The sequence below is a fragment of the Pogoniulus pusillus genome, chromosome 11 (genome assembly GCF_015220805.1).
Source record: "Pogoniulus pusillus isolate bPogPus1 chromosome 11, bPogPus1.pri, whole genome shotgun sequence".
NCBI classification, from domain to species: Eukaryota; Metazoa; Chordata; class Aves; order Piciformes; family Lybiidae; genus Pogoniulus; species Pogoniulus pusillus.
Window position 1 is genome coordinate 1,890,140 of NC_087274.1, and position 16,093 is coordinate 1,906,232.

Here is a 16,093-nt window from a genome sequence, read left to right on the forward strand (position 1 = left end):
CTGGCTCTGTCCGACCTGCGGGGGGGGCAGCTCCCCGTGCCCTTCACGGAGCAGAGGGACAGGGCAATGCATACAGCAGTGTCCTTACCGGCGGGCACGGCCTGGCCTCGGCCTGACGACCGCGGGCCCTTGGGCTCTCGTGTGCAGCGACCCCCGAGAGGTAGGCCTGGCAGCGGGAGTTAAAGCCGCTGCACCCCACACTCATCCCGTGTTGGCGTTCCGTATGTTGACGCGGTCTGTGCCTGCTCCTAAACGGCAGCGGGAAACTGTTATTAATCACCTTAAAATGTTTTAAAGGCTAAGGGGGGCTGCGTGCTGGAAGAGGGCAGGCAGCGGCCGCCTGGTGTCAGTGGTTTTCTCCCCGTGGCACTCGTTCGGATGGGGCCCAGCGGTGCTGCCAGAGCGGCCGGGGGCGGCAGGGCCCCGGCAGCCGCCCTCCTCCCGCCGGCCCTTAACGGCCTGCCCGCAGCGGCCGCAGCCCCTGTGGCAGGCAGCGCCGGGCCCGGCATGGCCGCGCCGCGGGGCCTGTCCCGGCTGCTGCTGGCAGGCGCCGGACAGCGACCAGGAGCCGCCGACTCCTGCAGCGGGAGGGGCAGGCCGGCGGGGAACGAACCCCGGGCCGGAGCCTGTAACCACGCCGCGGGGTCCGCGGCTGCCCGGGGTGTGAGGCGGTGCGCGGGAAGCCGCGGTTACAGCCGCGTCCCCGGCTTCCCTGTGCCGAGGCTGGCAGCAAAGCAGGCAGCAAAGCTTTCCCGCAAACGCCCTCCTCTGCCTCTGTGCGTTGTTGGCCTGTAACTGGTTTCGCCGTCAGGGATGTGGTTTTCCTACGCGCCGTGGGCCAGAGCAGCTTCTCTGAAGCCAAGGCAGTCAGGGCGGCGTGAGCGGGGCCGGCACCGCCTGCGGCCGTGGGAAATGTGCTCCTAAAGACCTCTGATGGGGAACTCCAGAAACGATGAAATTCAGGCTCTTAAACCCCACTTTCCCGATGTGACACAGCTCCCAGAACTGCCTCTATTCTGTGTAAATGACAGTTACACCCTCGAATGCTACAGGAATGTGCCTGCCACACGAAGTGCAAGGGGAGGTGTGGATAAATCCATCATTGGCCATCCAACAGCGTCTGAGGGCAGCCTGGGAAGCACAGGGCTGCCAGATGTCAGCCTGCAGCAAAGCTGAACGAGGAGCACTCTGGCAGACCACCGTTAATTGACTTCTGAAATAAGTCCCTTTTGGGTTTTTTTAACCACAGGCCTACTTGGCTGAGCAAGGCTCACAGATTGCTGAGTTAAACTTTTTAGTAGCTGCCAAGGAAAATCTAAATGAGATGAACTTTGAACAGGAGTCACACAACAACATGGGTTTAACTGATTGAGACACAGCAGCCACTCAGCTGGGGGGGGGGGGGGGGTGGGGTGAGAAATGGGAGTTTATTCCTCCAAAACCTTCATCAGCCTAACTCACCTGGAGAAACTTCAAGCAGAAAAGTCAATTTTTAGCTTGCTTTGTAGATGCTTTTGTTCTGGCTTGGTTTTGAAGTCTATTGATCTAGGTGGGGAGGCAGCAGCTTAGAAGCCTTCTAGTTTGATTTCAGTGAGTGATACTAGGAGCCATCATTCATTGCTGCTTCCAGCTGTAACTTAAGCTGGCAGATGCCAGCCATCACCTAAGGCTTGGTTAAGCAATCCCACTGCACAGCCTGAGTCCTCAACCATCTTCCCCCAGCTGTTGCCTGGATGCAGTGCTCCCCAGTAAAGGTTGTGCAGCTCAGGTGAAGGAGGTGGTTCAGGACAGCATTTGGTAGCCCAGAGGATACTACAGCCTCTGCAGCTCTCCTCTTTTCCTCTCCACCCCAGTGTTTGTGTAACTCACAGTTCACAGTATCACCAAGGTTGGAAGAGACCTCATAGATCATCAAGTCCAACCCTTAACCACAGAGCTTAAGGCTAGACCATCGCACCAAGTGCCACGTCCAATCCTGCCTTGAACAGCTCCAGGGACGGCGACTCCACCACCTCCCTGGGCAGCCCATTCCAGTAGCCATTGTCTCTCTCAGTGAAGAACTTTCTCCTCACCTCAAGCCTAAATTTCCCCTGGTGTAGCTTGAGGCTGTGTCCTCTTGTTCTGGTGCTGGCCACCTAGGAGAAGAGAGCAACCTCCTCCCGGCTACAACCTTCCCTGGTTGTAGCAAGAGAAGGAGTGAGGCTAAAATCCCATTCCAGAACCAGGATGCCTCCAGTCGGGTCCTGCTGTGGAGTTTCCACAGAGCCAGGAGGTGAGAGGTCTGAAGTTCAGCTCCAAGGAGGAGATAAAGGTTTGAACTGAAGGGTCTGGTTTGTCTCTCTCTTATCCGAGGGAGACAACCCTGTTATGTTGGCATTTAGTCAATAGCCTTTTTTAAGCATGAGTCAGGCTTGCAGGAAAGAAAAATATTTTCACTTGTTGAATGAAAACATGGATGAGTTATGCAGGAAAAGAGCAGTTTGTAGCCTCTAGCACCTCTGTGCTGCCTTCCTGCTTGCTTAGAGCACAGAAGCAAACACCAAGTTGGGGGTTGCCATCAGTGTTTATTGGATTCAGGCTCCCGCGATCAGCTACAGCCAAGGCAAATCAGCAAGAGGTAACTCCTAAGCCAGTGACAGGCACAGCCATAAACCAAATGGCATCACATGCACGGCTGCTGCTCTGCCAAGGCTGCCTAGCTGGTACATGTCTGATGAGTGAATACAAGCAGCAGGCTCAGGATCACATAAACACTTCTTTTTTTTCCCCCTAACTGCAGTATTTTAATGATGGTTTGGATTGAAAAAAGGATTCAAACAAGGCAGTGATATTTTCAGAGAGCAAGAGTTTCTGCTACTTGTACATTAGCACGCAAAGAATTTCATGCAAATCATAAAATAAAGCCACATCCTTGTGGCTTTATTAACACCAGAATGAGTTCTTTTTTTCTAGGCTGGCTAAGTTGGGTTCTTCTATAGCATGAGAAGAGAAGTATAACTGAAACAGATGCTTTCATCTACACATTGGTTACAAGCACTACAACTTTGATAGCTAATGGCTGAGTAAAAAATCACTCCAGTTTGTGTTGAAGAGGCTTTTGAACCGTTATTTATCTTGCTATAAATGCTATTTTTTCTACCACCCCAATTATTTGCTCTATCCAAGATACCTAAAGCTAACTGGAAGAACAGTTTCAGCAATGCGGTTCTGCAGTTCTTATTTCTTTCTGAACCAACAGAAACTCCTTCTGTCCTCCCTAGTCATTCGTGGCACAAAGGAAAGCAATCAAACCAAGGCACCAGGACTACAGCAGCAGGCTTCTTTCACTGCCTGTGGTAATCCAGAACACCTCATTTGCTGGTCACACACCAAAGGCACGTTTAAAGAATCCAGCCTGGTGCAACATGGAGTAAGAGCTGCTCTGCTCTGCTTTGTTTGAGTGTCACTCCAGACTATGGCCAAAGCAGCCCATAGACTTGGAGGTTCATACTAACACCCCTGCAAAGGCAAGAAGCAAGCAGCAGAACCACTGCACGAACCACTGGAGCACCTTTTTCTCCATCAGCAGGGGGACAGAGCACTCCTTCAGCACCCTTCTGAGAGGCTCTGCAGCCCTGTGGCACAGCCAGGCAGGGATGGAATGTCTCAAAGGAAATTGCTCTTGGCCCTCACTGCTGTAAAACTGCCAAGTGCAGGGAAAAAAAAGGCTGGCTTCTGGCAGGACACAGCTTTCCCCTGCACCGCTGGAAGTGTTCTGCCTAGTTTGCTAGTTCAGTGCTGGACTGTCCTCTGGAAAGCTGAGACCCTTGAGATGGTACAACTGCTCCAGACACAGCCATGGCACTTTGAGGTCCATCATCAATTTCCTGTCCTGTTCTGCCCCAAGAAAAGGAAGTGTCTTGTCAGACTGATGCTATCCTTGACAAAGTACCAGGAGTTTACAAACCAAGTGATAACAGAGGCACTGAGCCTGAATTCCTGCAAGTTTGCCTCTAAAGCACTTTGGCTAATGTGAAAGGTAGTCAGAGAGGTTCTTCTGAACCTTCTAACAACTCCGTTCCAAACTGCCAGCAGTAGCTTTGTGGCTCATTTCACCACATCCCTTGAGGGGAAGTTCTACAAATCAAAGTCCAGGAGAACTCTCATTTGAGCTTCCCTTTGTGGGCTACTGCAAGAAATGAGAGCTAAAAAAAGAACTAAGTCTTATTTCTAGCAAGTCCAGAGGCATCAGCAAGGCACAGCCCCAATAACGATGAGCCCCAAGCACCCTGACTGCCTATGACTGTTTTGAAGTTGTAAGTAACAAACGCAGAGGTTCAGATTCCTTTGCACACGGCCAAGACTTCTGAAGACACAGCACAAGCAGAGCACACCAGGAGAATTTAAAACCCATCCCCCAACTATTCTCCTTTGTGCTGACTCCCTTCATGCTTCAGAAGCCTCACCTGGCTACCCACAAGCTTCACGCAAAGAGGAAACAGCATTTCCTAGGTCCTGTGCGGAGTGTTTAGAGACTCCTCGAGCCACAGTCCCTACAGCACAGAGGAATTCCAGTTTCTCACATGTGCACAACTGAAGAGACACCAGCAGAGAACCTTCTGCCTCACAGAGAGGTTGACAGGAGGCCCTGCTTTAAGTGAACAGCACCTTTATGCTTCCTGTGCAAGCTAAATGTGCAGCTCCTGAACTCCTCAGCACACTAAAAGAAGCCCTCTGGAGAGCCTTCAGTGTGAAGCTGTGAAGCCTGTTCTGGAGCAAAAGAAGAGACAAATGGCTTCTTCGCACAAGCTCTGTTATCACAGGATACACAGCCCTGCCCTGCAGGAAGCCTCCCTGAAGACTTGCTGGTGTATTCCCAGTTGCTGAGTTGATGGAATTTATTTCCTGGTGATTCTGACACCATTTCTTATCCATCAGCTCTCTGCATTTCCATTCTGAGGAGATCTGTCATGTTACCTTTTAGGACTTCAGGTTCGAAGACCTGAACTTAGTTCATTCTGCACCATCTCACGAAGCCACACACCCAGAAGTTGTGTGTAGCAAACCCTGATGGATGGACAGCAGTCTGTCTATAGAGAAAAAGGCAACACTGAGACATACCTCAAAGCTTGGAACCTGAATTTGTCAAGGAATCCTTCCTGTTTCTTTCTCAAGGGGCTTATTGCTACCTGCAAAACACATTAGAGCTGGAAATTGATTCTGTGGAACCTTTACAGCAAACCACAGAAGCCACAGTGGCTACTAAAGACATCTGACAATGGTGTGCACCATCACTTGGCTTTTAGAAGGACAGTTAAGGTGTTTAAAAAACCTTTCATTGTAGCTTCTACGCTCAATGGTGACCATTTCTACTAAGTCATTATCTAAAGGCTTTAGGAATTCAGACCAGAGTACCAGCAGATTTCCTAAACTGCTTGACAAAGCTGCTCAGTTTTGTCAGAAACATAGAATCTATGAGACTCCTCAGACTAAGGCTTACAGAGAGTTGCTGTAGGACTGATTATCTGCAGACTACGTTAAGATCTGAGACCCTAGGGTCTCATTTCACTGAGAGAGAGAACGGTGCCACTGGAAAACAACCAGAAGGCAGGGTACAAGGCTTCGGTGAAGTGGGCTTTGAACTTATAGATCACATTGTGCTTCTCCCCAACAGCCAGGAAGAGCACAAAGCCTCCGTCGCAGTGCAGCAGCACACCGATCTTGGTAGCCTTCACGTTGGGTAGGCACTTCTCGACGTCATTGTGCCAGGAAGATATTTTGGAGTTGAACCACTCAATGCACCAGGAGCTGCTGTTCCTGCCCAGGCGGCTCTCGGGGCCCTGCCGATCCATGCTGCCGTAGCAGACGCCGATGCCGCAGAAGTTGTTCTGCTGCATTTCCACCTCCCAGTAGTGGATGCCTCTCTTGAAGCACTGGAAGCCCAGCACCTGGGCACAATCAGTGAAGCGCTGAGGGTGGTAGCTGTAATTCATGGAGGTGTCTGAGACAGCCATCTTGGTGTACTTGTCAGACAGGACCACCTTGTAGTGAGCTGTGTTGAAGTCCAGCGTGATGTTAGCCGCATCTGCAACGACACCCAGCGTCGGCAGCTGCCGAAGGGCCCTGCCCAAGCACTCATCCCTCTGGGGTATTTATCTCCCTGCTCTGCTCTCCTCCACACTCCAGGCAGTTCTTAGGGCCACACTGTCACAGAATCATAGAATGCCAGGTCGGAAGGGATCCTAAGGATCACCTGGCTGAACCTTTCTAGGTGACAGTGGAGTCGAAATGAGCTGGCCCAGCACCCTGGCAAGCTAAATCTTCAATGCAGGGGACTCCTCTGCTTCCCCAGGGAGATAATTCCAATGTCCAACTGTTCTCATAGGGAAACATTCTCCTCTGGATTCCAGTGGGAATCTCCTCAGAGTAACTTATCCCCATAACAGCTGCTGGGTTCATCTACAGCTCTGTTTTACACAGCAGGCAAATGGAGGGCAGCTTTCCTTCCCTCCTGCATCCCCAGGGGACTCCTTTCCCAGCCAAAGAGATGCTGGCAGGAGGAGATGGCTGCTGTGGCAGTGGAAGGTATACACCATAATGTCTACCACCTGGAGTAGCATCTTAAGCAAGCCACTGTGGGCTCCTGTCAAACCTTGCCTCCAGGGCACATCATGTTTCAAGGCTGCTCCTATGCAGTCAGCCTGGGGGAAAACCAAAGCTACTACTGAGAAAACTTCCTTCGCCATCAGAAATATACTTGAGAATCAAAGGCAGACTTGATCCACCTGGCCAGAGAACCACTGAGAAACCTCCTGCCCCCTTCTCCTCCAAAACTTCCTTCCTTTGTAACAAATACCTCCCCCCCCAAGAGTAGTTTTGTCAGATAACCACAGAGGGCAGAAGTTCAGGAAGTTAATCTTTAAGTAGTGTATCATTGGGTCTCTTACACTGCAAAAGCTCCTCTCTGGGTTTCTTCATAAAGCTCTCCATAAGCTCTTTAGCTGCAACAGCAGCTGCAGAAGTGGGAGTTGCTGTGCTTGGTGCTGTGTTGGCAGAAGAAAAGAGAGTTTGGTCAGCTGGGAAGAAAGCTTGCACAGTTAACACACCACCCAACACACTCAGCTTGAGTGGACATCTGCTGTGCTGCCATTATCAGGACCTGGACAGGCTGGAGAGCTAGGCAGGGAGAATCTCATCAAATACAGCAAGGGCAAGGGTAGAGTCTTGCACCTGGGAAAAGAACAACCCCGTGGACCAGGATAGGCTGGGGACTGACCTGTTAGAGAGTCATGCAGAGGAGGACCTGGGGGTCCTGGTGGTTGGAAGAATAACCATGGGACAGCAGTGTGCTGTTGTGGCCAAGGCAAATAGCATCCTGGGGTGTATTAGAAGTGGAGTGGTTAGTAGGTCAAGAAAGGTTCTCCTGCCCCTCTACTCTGCCCTGGTGAGGCCACGTCTGGGATACTGTGTCCAGTTCTGGGCCCCTCAGTTCAAGAAGGACCTCAGGGAACTGCTTGAAAGAGTCTAGCACAAAGCCACCAAGCTGCTGCAGGCAGTGGAACATCTCCTGTGAGGACAGGCTGAGGGAGCTGGGGCTGGAAGCTCAGAGCAGAGGAGCCTGAGGGCTGCCCTCATTGCTGCGCTGAAGATGTGCAGAGCAGGGTCAGGAGGACGCAGCCAGGCTCTGCTCAGGGATGGCCAAGGGCAGCACAAGGAGCAAGGGCTGCAAGCTGCAGCAGAGGAGGTGCCATGGGAACAGAAGGGAAAGCTTCTTTGCTGTGATGGTGACAGGGCCCTGGAACAGGCTGCCTCACTCCTGCTGTGGAGCCTCCTCCTCTGGAGACATTCCAAACCTGCCTGGATGCACTCCTGTGTGATCTGCTGTAGGTGATCTTCTCTGGGAGGTTGGACTGGCTGATCTCTGGAGGTCCCTTCCAACCCCTAACGTTCTCTGATTCTGTGATCTAGAGATGTGAGGTCCATGCAAGTTTAGAGTCAACAGCAGTTCAGGCTGTTTAAGCTCTGAAAGCCTCCTGTTGTCTCTGGACAAACTCCTTCAGCATTTCATGGCTCTCAGATCTGGACTAGCAAGAGCCTTCTCAGAGCAAGAGTTGGACTTCTGCTAAATACACTGACACTAGTGACCATCTACTTACCTTCTGAAGAGCAGTCAGTGAAAATTAGAGTAAGTATGCTGCAAGCTTGGACTCACCAACTTTATGAGTTTTCTTCTTCTCCTCTGGAGAGAAAAGAAAGAAACAATAGAACTGTGAGTTCTGCTGAGGCTGAAGGGACACTGATGGACACTGGCAGCTGTGACATCATCATCATGGCTCTTCTGGAGCTGCAGCAGTAGCTGAAGCTGACAGTCCAGCAGGCTGGAGCACACTCATCAGAGAACATGCACACAGATGAAGCACAAGCTACTGTTTGCTTCCTATCTCACAGGATCACAAGCCTGGGTGAAGCTCCACCTGTCATGCTGATTGCCACTTGCCCTGTTCCCATGATGCACACAGACATATCTCTTGCTTGCTACAGCACTTCTAGTGCAACAACAGGAGCTGCAAGTCCATTCAACTCCAGCAGACCCAACTGAGTGCTCCACATCCAGCCCTTGTGAGTGGGATGGGCCCAAAGAGCTTGGTGGAGGTAACAGAAGCAGTTTCCTACCACACAGGTTTATGTCAAAAGAGAACATGCCAGACAGGCCAGAGGGCTGCATTACTGCTGTTATCAGGACAAAACAGCATGCAGAGTCTGACATCAATACTGTCTCCATCACCCCAGCCTCAGACTAGGCAAGATGTGGCCAGCAAAATGTTTGTCATTAGTCAGCACTTACTGGTATCTGCCTCCACCTGCGAGGTGCCTTGAGTCTGATGAAGGCCTTTCTCTTGTAGAGGGGAGGAAAGAAAAGAAACAGAAGGTGAAGAGCTCATGAGCAGGATCAATACACACAAACCCACCAAACGAAAATACTTCAAATAAAAACTGCCCTGCAAGAACCAGAGTGAGGGGAGGCTCTGTTTTGCTTTCCAGCCTGCACAGACATGACTGCTGGGTGTTTGCTGCACTTCACAGCCCCAACCACCCTCCCCTTCCCTCGTGTGCTGCTGTGATGCTTAGCAGGCATCCAGCACTGCACAGCCCAAACCATCCTTCCCTTGTGTGCCAAAGTGGTACTGGAGAGAACCCTGACACCTCCATCACAGCATGCAGCTCCCAGGCAGCTGCTTTGATTCTTAGCTAATAGTAAAGCTGGGGTTAGGAGGGGACAATGGCCAAGAGAGAAGACGGTCAGGAGGGAATGAGGGCCAGAAGGGGGTCAGGAGGGACTGAGGGCCGGGAGGGCACACGATGTTCTTTGGTACTTACGTGGCTTTTTTGCAGCAGCTTTGTTCGGAGCAGCTGCTGGAGCAGGTTTAGTTCTGGCAGGGGGTGGCTTTGCTGCAATGATGATGTTCTATGTTATGGTTTGTATTGCCAGGAACAGTCATGCTTTAGACACGTTTCAATCTCATTTTCATTTAGGTGTATAGAACTGAAATCCTCAGCAGAGAAGCCAGCCCATGTCTCAGCCCAGAAGATACCTCTCTTAAACCTGGTAAGTAGGGCTTTGTTCTGCACCACTTACACCATCAGCAGCTTCACAGCTGGGTAATCGTAGTCCTAGCACTGTATAGTCTCAAACCCACATCCTAGCTGCAACCAACCCTGCTGCATTATATACCCAGGAATTACTGTGAGGCATAAGGGCTGAGCTGTACCAGAAGCATCTTATAGTCTACAGAAGGATGCTATAGCCTCACAGCACCACAACACTCAGCAGCCTTTCCACCTATAGACAGAAGTGGAACATTTTTTCCTGTTTAGCCCAGACTGCATGGCTTTGGTGTGGAAACAGAAGGCTGCAGAAGTAGGAAGACGCAGCTTGCATGGACCAACTCTATTTGATGTACTATTTCTTCTAACAGTATTTGGATTGGAGGGGGAAGATCCCTCATCTGAGCTCAAAGCCATGGCAGAAAATGCCAGGTTCTCCCAGTGACAGAGCACTTCCCACTTTTTTCTCTCCTTACACTGAGGCACTGAGTGTTTCACGGCGTCTTTAAGGCTAATGGCAGCCTGGTAAGTGGAATGCATCAAGTTTTGGTCCATTTCAATTGTAGGAACGTAAGCATCTTTAGCGGATGCTCGTTGCAGTGCCGTTGCTCTCTGAAATGACAAAAGGAAGACCTCATGTAGAAGACACAGAAAAACACAACCAGATTGCTCTAAAACTGGGTGGGGTTCATGCATTCAGCTCCAAGGAGCGAAGGCTGCAGTCAGACACCACTCATGGTGACATTTTAGCTGCGACCCGCAGGCATCAATTCTCAGCTGAAGTGGTAAGAAAGGTCTACTAGAAGGCATCACAGCACAGAGCTGCAACACCTCAGAGAGAGGAGTTCCCTCACCCACTGGTCCCTCTGCTTGTGGCAGAGGCGGTGGCTGCAGTAGGGGCAGATAGCAGGCAGCAGCACCGATGGCTGTGTACTGAGCAGTGTGTGCTGTCCCAGCAGGCTCTTGCACACGACTGCACCGTTTGACTCAAGGGGTCTGGCGAGCAGGACTATCACAGCAGGCCTTTGTGATTCTGCAGTCTAGAAAGGATTTGATTTGCGTTTAAAGGACATATTACCTTCAAAAAGAGAACGTCATCATCTTCAGTCAGAGCCATCTCAATCTGATCTGTGAGAGACTGAATTTCCTTCTTCTTATTTCCCAGAATACCACAAATGTAATCAAACTTATTGCAAACTCTTTTTTCTTCATCTGCAATGACTTTCAAGGTGTTATTCTCTTTTTCTTCAATTAAGGCTTTAATTTCTGAAAACTCATTTCTGATCATGTCTCTCTTTCTGGAAGCTGCCTCCTGGAGCAGACAAAGACACAGAGACAGCAGTTCCAAAGAACAGTTTATGGACAAAATACTGCTTACTACTACAAGCAAGCCCTCAAAGAACAAGTGGGTTTCAGCTCCTGGAGCTGGCACCATTAAAGCCACGTGTTTCTCTCTAGTTTAAGAGAACTTTTGTGCTCCCAAGGAATCCAGACAACCCTCACAGAAGTGCTGCCCTGGCAGCCTTTCAGATTCTTGGTCTCTACCACTCGGTTCAGAAAGGGTGGTACCTGATGCAGCCCTCAGCACAGGTGGCATCGCTGACCATCAGCTAAGGGCAAGGATTAGTGGTGGTGATTCATGGGGAAGAGCCATCCCACATTTCTGCACCGCCACAGCCATTCCAGCTCACTGATGTCTCAGCCTGGGCTGCAGGGACATGTGCTTAGTGTGACTGGAAAGGATGGGGCTGAGCCCCGTTACAGCTTGGGAATGCCAGCAGTGCAGGTACAAAGCCCTTCCACAGTGGCTGGCTTGCTCCCATCTCACAGAGCTGCCTGGTTCTGCCAAAATGCCTCTTTTCTGCTCCTTCCCAGTCACATCTTCTCCTGCCACCAAAGTCTCAGCACTGCAGCCACCATCACAGGAGCTCAGGCACCAACCCCACGCCGCGGCCAGCAGACACCGAGTAACCTGCAGGCGTTTTGCTGTCCCCCACTTACAGCAGCTTGGCTTTGGTTTGTTTTCACCTTGGTCATCATCTGAGAGGTTCTTTCACTCTGGTTATGCAGCTCCACCAGTTTCTTCTTCAGCACCAACTGCAACAGAAAAAAATCCAGATGCACTTCAGAGCAGCAGTTGCCTTGGCATCTCTGGGTCAGGCTGTGCTTGTTTACAAAAGAAAGCTTTACACAACCGTTGTCAGCACCAAGTGCTCTTGGCTTAAGGTGGACTGCTCCTTCCACCTTCCACCATGTAAAAGTCCTCTCCCGCAGCTCCACCTCTCCCAACAGCAAGATTCCTGCTGTTGGCTCACCCTCTTGCTAGGGACTGGCTGCTATCAGCAGCACGGCAGCTCCCAGTGCTGACACAGTTACGTTATCTCTTAGGCTGGGCTTGGGCACTGCCCTAATGCCGCTGTCTATCCCTCTTCCTCAACAGCACTTCCACTGCTCAGATGTGAGTGGCCTGCGCCTGCAGTTCAGGATGCTGCTGAAGTAAATCAGGGAGGACCCCTGAGGGTCAGCAGCATGTGTGCCCTCCACACAGATGGGAGCGTGGCCCCCACACTCCTCAGGCAGGCGTTTCTCATCGAGGGCCTGTTGTCAGCTGCACTGCAAGGCACGGACGCCAGGTTTTCTTCCCTCTCCCTCTGTGGAGAACCTCCTCCTGCCTTCCGTCTATGTGATGGAGATCTCTTTGGGCTACTTTTACAGTTCTCTTCTCCTTAAGGTGACAGAGCCACATCTGCCTACGATCAGCCTGGGCAGGGTCCCAGCAAAGCCTGTAAGCCTGTGCAATGAGCAGAGGAGGCTGAGAGCTGTGGGTGAGCCCACAGAGGTCAGAGCCATCTCGGTCAGCCCAGCCCAAGCAGGATCTGGCAGCCACCTCCGTTAAGTGTTTCCAGGCCCTTAGTGCACCGTCTGGGAAAGAGGAGGAACACGCAGGGTAGGGCTCTGGCCGTGCTGGTGCCGCGTTAGAGGGCAGTAATGGTTTAGCCAAGTCAGGCACGGGACTAGGAGTCCAGGCCTTGGTCCTGCCTCCCCCAGCACTCCACACCCATGGCTCCAGCATCCGGGGCCCTTCCAGGCTCTGAGGCAACGAATTGGCGCTTGAGTGCTGCAGCCATGGGCAGAGCTGCCAGCCCCCAGCACTCACCTCGGCGTTGACTTTGGCCACCTCCAGGGCGTTGGTGTTGCACAGCTTGTGGTCGAGCAGGCAGAGGGAGCAGATGCAGCTGCCGTGCTGGCTGCAGAAGAACTCGAAGAGCTTGTCGTGCTTCTGGCACTTGCGGCGCTGCAGGTCGCGCAGCGGCGGGCACAGCTGGTGGGCGCGGAAGGCAGGGCTCTCCTGGTGCGGCCGCAGGTGCTCGGCGCAGAAGGAGGCGGTGCAGGTCAGGCAGGTCTGCACGGCCGGAGCCTGCAGGCAGCTGTCGCAAAAGATGGGGGTTTCCTCCACTCCTCGCCCTGCTGCTTCTTCCACCTCCTCCTCTTCCTCCTCCTGTTTGCCGGCCTCGGAGCGGCTCTGGAGCTGCTCCACCACCTTGCACAGCACTGTGTTCTTCTGCAGCTGCGGGCGGCTCTTGAAGGTGGTCCGGCACTGCGGGCAGCTGAAGGATCCCGACAGCCCGGCCCAGGTGAGGTCCAGGCAGGAGGTGCAGAAGTTGTGCCCGCAGGGGATGGTGACAGGGCTGCTGAAGAGGCAGAGGCAGATGGAGCAGGTCAGTTCCTCCTCCAGCCCCTCCAGGTTCGGCTCCGAGAACGACCGGGCCATGGCCGCCATCGCCCCAGCTTCTGCTGCTCGGGACACCAGAAACGAAACTGAGATCGAGGCTTTCCGGGAATCTACGCGGCCGGTCCCCGCCCCGCCAGGAGGGGCGGCAGCGCCGGGACCGGCCCCTGGCAGCGCCCCGCTACCGCTCCGCCTGCGGGGCTGCCACTCTGCAGCCCCGGGACCAGCAGCGCCGGGACCGGCCACTGGCAGCGCCCCGCTACCGCTCCGCCTGCGGGGCTGCCACTCTGCAGCCCCGGGACCAGCAGCGCCGGGACCGGCCCCTGGCAGCGCCCCGCTACCGCTCCGCCTGCGGGGCTGCCACTCTGCAGCCCCGGGACGCTCCCGGCTCTGTCCCGCGGACGGGGCCAGGGGAGCCGGGACAAGGATGCTGTGGGCGCCTCCGCCTGCTCCCCTCCGGGGCTGCTTCCGACTGCATTTGTCATAGAATCATAGAATTGTTTCCGTTGGAAAAGACCTCTAAGATCCTCGAGTCCAACAATCGATCTAAGAGCACCGTGGCCTTTAAGCCGTGTCCCGGAGAGGCACAGTGCCAGATAGAATTTATTTAAGCCTTAGAATAGGTCTCCAGGTGTAAGAACTGGGAAAATGCAGGTAAAAGCCACACTGCATATTTCATTACCCAAGACAAGTCAGGAGTCTGCCATAGATCGTCGTAGAATCATCGCAGAATCAACCAGGTTGGAGGAGAGCTCCAAGCTCATCCATTCCAACCTAGCACCCAGCCCTGTCCAATCAACCAGACCATGGCACTAACTGGTGTTCAGGCCTCGAGGTTTTAGTTGTTCCTGGGATTAACTCGAGCAGTTTGGGCTCCTATGTATCTGTTCTTCATCTTCATCTAGAGTGAGAAGTACCAACCAAATTCTACTTCACGTACAGGTCACCATGGCCAAAGGACACCTCACGTGGAGAGCTGCTCCTGTTCCTTTTGATGGCATTTTGAAAAGCATTAGGAAGTGGGGAGGGTTCTGTGGTGGCTTTAATCTTCTGAGGCCACCAGAAACTGAGGAAAGCACTGAGGTTTGTCTGCTCCAGTGAGTGCTTTGAAAGAGATCCCTGGGCAGCTCTTTTGGAAGATTACATTAAATCCGAGTGGTCACTGCACACCTACAGTGTACAGATAATGCTGCCTTCTCCTCAGACCCCACCTGCAGTCCTGGGGGCAGTTCTGGAGCCCCCAGCACAAGCAGGACATGGAAGTGCTGGAGCCAGTCCAGAGGAGGCCACCAAGATGCCGAGAGGGCTGCAGAAGCTCTGCCATGAGGACAGGCTGAGAGAGTTGGGGCTCTGCAGCCTGGAGGGGAGAAGGCTTCCAGGAGAGCTTGGAGTGGCCTTCCAGGCTCTGGAGGGGACCTATAAGAAGGCTGGGGAGGGACAACTGACAAGATCTTGTAGTGACAGGATGAGGAGGAATGGGTTTAAAGTGGCAGAGGGTGTTGGGATGTTGGGAAAGGGTTCCTTGCAATCAGGGTGGTGAGACACTGGCACAGGTTGCCCAGGGAGGTTGTGGCTGCTCCCTCCCTGGAGGTGTTCAAGGCCAGGATGGATGAGGCCTTGAGCGACCTGTTCTAGTGGGAGGTGTCCCTGCCTCTGGCAGGGGGCTGGAGCTGGGTGAGCTTTGAGGTCACTTCCAACCTAACCTGTTCTGTGATTATATTCTGTGATTCTACTTACATCAGTACCCAGCTCCAGTCTCAGACCCCTTCAGGGTGAGCTCTGGTGAGGTTGTGTGTCACAGACTCTGATCCACTGCTTGTGCTTGGTGCAGAAAGGGCACCAGGAAATGTTCATAGCTGCTGTGGCAGCTATAAACTCAGAGGAGTGAAAGCTCAAGGAGCAGACATGTAATCTGCTTGAGGGTGGTCAGTTTCTAGGTGGGTTTGGCCCTGCTGTCATTTACAGCTTCCTTGGGATGTGCTGTTTGGGACTTCACAACTGCTGTCAGAGGGGAGGTGAACAGCCGAGGGTACCTGAGAGGTGGTGGGTGACAGACTGCAAAAGGAATGTTCTTAAGAGAGCTGGGAGGTGTGTGCTAGCAGAGGTGGGACCACAGAGCAGCTGTCAAACGTTTACACCCTTATTTTCCTGCGGGTGAACAAAGCATTTCTTGGCCTCACCTGGACTCATCTTCATTCCAAGGTTCAGCATCCTCATTGTGCTTTCTGTAGCACTCAGCTGGTGTCTGCTCACCCAAAGGTGTGCAAACAAAGTACACCCTGATAGCTTCTGGAGCAGGACAGGAGAGGTTTGCTCTAATGAGCAATTTATGGGCTCCATTGTCACAGAAGGCTCAAGACTGTGACTAAACCAAACCACTCCTGCTGCCCAGTGCTTGACATGAACAATTACTGAAGCATTTCATCATACCAACAGATACTGAAGTTACTGCTCTGTTGGCTTCCTTGCAACGACTTGAGGACTTCTTCACGTGGTTCTGAACTAAGTCTAACCCTTGCACCCTGATGCAGCTGACTGAAAGTGCCACTCAGGCTGGCAGCAGGAAGTGGGAAGCCAGAGAGAGAGGACTGTTGCTCTGTGCATGTGGCTGAGCAAACACCCAACGCCAGGCGGCTCTCCTGATACTCCTCAGCTTTCACGGGCTGAAGACTGCCCGGCGGTTTCAATGGGTCTGATTTCCCCCTGAATTTAAAAAGACCCCCAAATTCCTCAAGAGCTGACAGTGGCTCTGTATTTTTGCAGGGTCAGTGAACTGTC

At 52.6% G+C, this 16,093-nt stretch overlaps 1 protein-coding gene across 1 annotated transcript; it reads right to left on the reverse strand.

The window, feature by feature from the left end:
• Positions 1–2,544: 2,544 nt before the first annotated feature.
• TRIM25 (tripartite motif containing 25) lies at positions 2,545–13,428 on the reverse strand. The gene is made up of 9 exons (XM_064150520.1): positions 12,743–13,428; positions 11,587–11,682; positions 10,664–10,897; positions 10,062–10,197; positions 9,358–9,429; positions 8,825–8,875; positions 8,192–8,218; positions 6,927–7,022; positions 2,545–6,064 (listed from the first exon to the last, which is right to left on the reverse strand). Exons 1-9 carry the CDS (start codon positions 13,364–13,366, stop codon positions 5,532–5,534), a joined length of 1,869 nt encoding a protein of 622 aa, XP_064006590.1. The 5' UTR covers positions 13,367–13,428; the 3' UTR covers positions 2,545–5,531.
• Between the last annotated feature and the right edge of the window lie 2,665 nt (positions 13,429–16,093).